Genomic DNA, 6,000 nt, shown 5'->3' on the forward strand with positions numbered 1-6,000 from the left:
TAACCCATATCCCACAGTCGACTTCTACGACACCCACAGGAAGAAAGGGGGTGGTGAAATTCTTACCCCGTCACCACACGGGCATAAAAAAAACACGGGCATAAAATATAATTCTGTAAAATAACACGTTTTAGTTATAAGACATCTGACATGTTAACTTTATTGAATGTTTATAAATAAAATATCTGAATCTGACGGTAGGTACTACTACTTCGTGGTGGTTTAAAAAATCCGGGTTTTGCTAACCCTGAAGCGTGCAGGTAGCCCTTAAATCAGGTCAGTCAGAAGCAGGTTAGTCAGGTGTATGGGAACAGTAATCACTGCAGGTCGCACAACGTGGGAGACCAAGTTGTGTGCAATGGTCGCAGTCTACTGAACTTTACAGTAGGTAAGGCTTTTGGATAATGAGAAGCTGCGAAAATCTTTACGTTACGCCTCTATATTTTATGAACGAGAAGGTGGTATTTACCTCAACCCAACCATATCTACAGGGGGTCCCAAAAAGGACACGCCACCAGCCCGAAAGGGTTTCAACTTAACATGACCCCAGTCAAAGAGGATCGAGTATTATAGAGAGTTACTGTCGAAGTAAAATGTGTAATCACAGTGCATAGACTGCCATCTCTCGACACAGGCTTAAAACTTTTGAGCCTCAGTTTTGACACAACTGCGTCGAAACATCAAAAAATATCAAAAAGTTAATCACGGTCTATGTATATCCCGGTCATTGCTATGTCTAATGAAGTAATGAAACTAACCGTGAATCATTTAAAAGTCCTACTAAAACAGGTCCCTTATGACACTGTTCGAGGTATGATCACTGCGACCACGATTATCCAATAACTGCAGTCGCATGCAATTGCAGTCAAGGTTGCACGGCGGACCCTCGGAATAGATGCACCTACATATAGTGCATGCATGCATACATTAATACCTTGGTACGTAGGTAAATATGTAGCAAAATCAATTACTATCGAGGACGATATAATACCGGGATAGACAAAGCCCATACAAAAAAACCGGCCAAGAGCGTGTCGGGCCACGCTCAGTGTAGGGTTCCGTAGTTTTCCGTATTTTTCTCAAAAACTACTGAACCTATCAAGTCCAAAACAATTTTCCTAGAAAGTTTTTATAAAGTTCTACTTTTGTGATTTTTTTCATATTTTTTAAACATATGGTTCAAAAGTTAGAGGGGGGGGGACGCACTTTTTTTTCCTTTAGGAGCGATTATTTCCGAAAATATTAATATTATCAAAAAACGATCTTAGTAAACCCTTATTTATTTTTAAATACCTATCCAACAATATATCACACGTTGCGGTTGGAACGAAAAAAAATATCAGCCCCCACTTTACATGTAGGGGGGGTACCCTAATAAAACATATTTTTCCATTTTTTATTTTTGCACTTTGATGGCGTGATTGATATACATATTGGTACCAAATTTCAGCTTTCTAGTGCTAACGGTTACTGAGATTATCCGCGGACGGACGGACGGACGGACGGACGGACGGACGGACGGACGGACGGACGGACGGACAGACAGACATGGTGAAACTATAAGGGTTCCTAGTTGACTACGGAACCCTAAAAAGCGTGAAATGTATTCGCCTTTTAGGCTTAAAAGTAGATGGCGCTGTTTCGCAGCCTGGAAGTAGCGAAAATCATATTTTCCCCAAATATTTAATGGGTGTTTTAAGTTTCTATAAGAACAAATATGAAATAACATGTTTCTTTATATTTAATTTAATATGATATCACGTCAATACACAGTTTATAAAATCAAATTTGTAGGGATCATCAGTGTAGTTATGATAGTATTTAATAGGTGGCGCTATGTCACAGTGCGTTATAATTGTTATAAAGGTAGGTACTTACAGTATTTCCAAAACCTCGAAAGTAATAATAACACTGAGTGATATTTTTACAATATTTATTTGGCAAGATACACAACTAATATTAAATTTAAATAAATTAAATGAACACATACATAAGTTGATTTATATTATCCAATTTATCCACCCCACCAGGGTCCATCTTAAAAACTTCAAAATCTTAGTCTTCATGCCATGAATTTAACGGTAATTATTAAGAATTATTCATTTAATACTGCTTTGGCTTATTTTGATTTGTTTTACAATATTGTAATTAGTTTCTAAAAGAGAATAATTTGTAGTGCTTGTATAAGTAGAGCTGAATTTTGACTTATGCCATACTATAATAACATGTACATACAAGTAAAGCAAGAAACCTACCAATAAATATTAGGTAGGTAGCTTATTTAGTAAACCTGCCTTAGATACTTCATAATTATAGTAAATGCTTATGTACCTAATTAAAACTAGGAATAAATTAAAATTTTAATACAACCACTTTGGAATAAACAGTGCTTTGGCATGTTACTAAATAGGATTTTAGAATACTTTTGTAAGTATACAAGTAAATCGTAAAAGTGTATAAAATATATTTTTTTTGTGTTTCTCGACAGGGCGTCAGTTACCTACTGGGTGCTACTGGTAAGGAACGACTTATTAAAAGCAGTATTTTTTGCCTCATCTCTAATTATTATGTTGGCAAGTAATTACTATTCACTAAACATTCTCTAAACTAGTTGAGTCCACACAGAGCGCAGCACGTCGCGAGGCAATTTCCTCGCGCACCAAACGTGCTACGCGTTTTGCTCGGGCGGGCAACCTGCCTCGGCCTATGCACGTCCATATTCAACGTTTGCCGCGCGAGCTCATTGCCTCGCGACATGCCTTGTTCCATGAGGACCTGGCTATAAAATAATACTTAAACTCTCACATATTTTGCTGTAAAAACTTTCTCTCATTTATACAATTCTCCAACTCATCATGATACTTATCAATCTTGGAATCAAACCCCGGACTCTGGATATCACAGTCAAAACTGTTCCCCGTAATAACCTTCTCCTGGTTCAGCGTAGAATCAAACCTAACCTTCTTACCCGGAGTATTTGTTCTATTATGAGACGTCTCTGCTTCGTAATTTCTTTCCCTCAGCGGTGTCACATTCATATTCAAACGAGTGTTTCTCAATGTCTTAATAGTCTCATATGTATGTTCTATTCCATCTATTTCTTCTATCTCAATGTCATCGGAGATATCTAGATTTAACGCTGGATTTTCTAACCCTGAGTCTTTTACAGCTTTTCCTTTAGGAGGTTTCCTAGGCACTTCATAAGGGTTCAAAGTTATATTTGGATCCGGTTTCTCTTTTTCACCTTTGAAAGTCTTTTTTAATGTCTTAAACAGTTTTGATGATAGTTTGTTACTAGCTCTTAAAATTTGATGTTTGAGATCTTTTTTCCCTTCATTTGAATCATTGGAGGTGTTTCCTTGGCTTATTTTATTTAAATTCATGATGTCTATAGCACTGAATTGTGAGACATCACAACCGAGTATTTTGCTCTGTTTATTTAAACTTTCATCTGTATTTTCATATATTGGGCTCTCTGATCGGTACCCATCAATGTTTTCGTACTGATTTTCAAGAGTTGATTCATTTACAGTAGATATTGTACTGTTAGTATCATGTGTGAATAATCTTCTTGGCATTATTTCATTAATCTGTATATTATTTTGTAAAATATTAGCTTCTGCATTATATTCCGATTCAGCTCTTGTTTCATTCACATCTAAAAATGGATTTTCTGGAGGCACAACTATATCATCAGCAATGTTTGGATTCAGAAATGGATTGGTGTTATTTTTATCAGGTATTTTTTTCTTTTTAGTTATTATTGTGATTGTTTTTATCTCCATTATATTACTTTCATTTAAATCATCATCAAAATAGATTGATTGATTTGAGCCACTTGGTGAATCTAAAGCTAGTCTATCTATGAAGCTTAGACTGAGGTTACTTGGATTATTTACAAATATTTGATTAGTTATGTTTGTTTGTACATTAGTAATGTTACTGATGGATGATATATCTTGGATTTCACTATTTATAGCGTTTAATGGTTTATGCTCCATGTCAGAAACACCAGAATCAAACACATCATTTTTAATTTCAGATATATCTAAAGTTTCATCAGTGTCTTGTAAATTTGGTTGCACATTTAAGAATGATTCTTTGTTAAAAGTTGTTTCTAATATCTTTGGCTTAACTTCATTGGTAGACGTGGAATAAGGAGCACTTAAGGTTTCATCTTGAGCGATGTTCAATATCCCATTAGTAAACTTCGGTGATATATGTGACATCTCATTGGTAACTGTGACTTCTAGATTGGATGGAAAACGACTGAAATTACTTTGTACATTAGTGACATTCATCAAAGTGTCATCATTAAGACTACCATGTAATCTCTGCGGTGCATTTAAAGTTTCAAGCGTAAATGTCTTTTTCAAGTTCTGCGGCATATTTATTTCACTCATATTAGCATAGATTGGTTCTTCAACAGATCCTAATCTACAAACATCATAATTCCTAGTGTTTCTCTTCACATTCTGCAGTTCTCGGGCCAAGAATTCATTCACCGCTGCCTTACTGATACCCAAATCTAGCGCAGTGTTTTCAAAAGCAGTGATGTCACAGCTTTTGGTTCTCTTTCGTTTCTTTGGGACGATTTCCATGGCGGTGTTGCACATGGGGTCGTCGTTAGCGAGGAGGTCGAGTGCCGGGTTGAGGTACACATTGTTGCTGGGTGTTGTGAGCTTGCGTTTCGCTTTGTTGTTGGGTATTACCTCAAACTGGTTGTTGTTTATGGAATCCATTGCGCTGAAATAGATATGAATTCATGTTATCTTCAAGTAAGATATTGCACCAGAAATAATACATTTTAATCGACAAAGAATGTTAACTTACAGTATAACTAGGCTACAACAGGCGGTCTTAATGCTAAAAAGTGATCTCTTCTAGGCTACCTTTCGCAATTCAATACTAGTTATAATCATAAATGTTTGTATGTTGGTATAAGTGGTCTATTGTTAAAGGATTAAACAGATTTGGATAATATTTGGCATAACTATATTAAGTGGTTATAGTCTCAGTTAACTAGACATATATTTTTTTTATACAATTATATAATCTCACACCTAAGGATGCCGAAGACCGGGCGAAGTGGAGAAGACTGAGCAGGAAAGCGGACCCTGGCGCTATACCGGGAAAACGCTAGGTTGAAGAAGATTACGCCCTTATTTTTTATTTCACATTAATGATGACATTTTCATACTTTGTCATTGTCATTGCATTGCAATGGTATGTATTTTATTATATTAACTATACGTATGTATTTTATTACATTTGATACCTATTAACCTTCACCAGTAGTTGAATAAGTTCACAAATTGCATAACTTTACAAAACAACGACAAATTGACTAATAAATAAGTCTTGGTGGGTTAACTCGCGATAGAATAGAACCTTTAGCTTCATTATACACAAACAAATCAACAGTATTCATTCATCTAACTCGACTATTTGAACTCTGAACTCTGAACAACACAAAGAGAATAATTTATCAAATCTTACCTTAAAACACGAGTGAATCCAGTAAAATATCACGAAACCATACACAATATCACTTATCAATAAATCTTCATCCGATTTGCATTGACCGATTACATTAAAACAATGAATTTCATTCATAAATTTCCGTTTGAAATATGTAAACAAAAAATCGGCAGGTGTTCGGTGGACCGCGTATGGCGGTTACTTCTCTGACAGCTGCGTTGTTGCCAGTATACACAATTAAAATTTCTACCAAATGTCATTGCCAAACTAGTTTCACTAGTCGATCATAGATGGCGCTAAGAAAAGTTATTATTAGATGTATTTTCAAGCGAAATGGCGAAATCAATAGTTTGCCACAGAATTTTGCTTTTCTAGTTAAATGTATAGCTTTAAAGTGTTCGTTTTAAGGAAAAATATACAATAAAACTGCTGTAAACGCTCCATAAACTATATTTCAAATAAATCACGACATTGGTACAGATAACCAATGAAAATTATCACAAACTTGTCCAATCAATG

At 35.5% G+C, this 6,000-nt stretch overlaps 1 protein-coding gene across 1 annotated transcript in view; it reads right to left on the reverse strand.

Moving 5' to 3' along the window:
- Nucleotides 1–5,666, reverse strand: part of LOC125236784 — a 39,704-nt gene extending 34,038 nt beyond the window's left edge. Inside the window, exons 1-2 of the mRNA XM_048143710.1 lie at nt 5,500–5,666; nt 3,944–4,746 (exon numbers count right to left, since the gene is read on the reverse strand). Of these exons, the coding sequence (XP_047999667.1) occupies nt 3,944–4,742 (799 nt within the window). The 5' untranslated portion in view covers nt 4,743–4,746; nt 5,500–5,666. The remainder of the gene's footprint in view (nt 1–3,943; nt 4,747–5,499) is intronic.
- Nucleotides 5,667–6,000: the final 334 nt, after the last annotated feature.

The sequence above is a fragment of the Leguminivora glycinivorella genome, chromosome 19 (genome assembly GCF_023078275.1).
Source record: "Leguminivora glycinivorella isolate SPB_JAAS2020 chromosome 19, LegGlyc_1.1, whole genome shotgun sequence".
In the NCBI taxonomy this organism is placed as follows: Eukaryota; Metazoa; Arthropoda; class Insecta; order Lepidoptera; family Tortricidae; genus Leguminivora; species Leguminivora glycinivorella.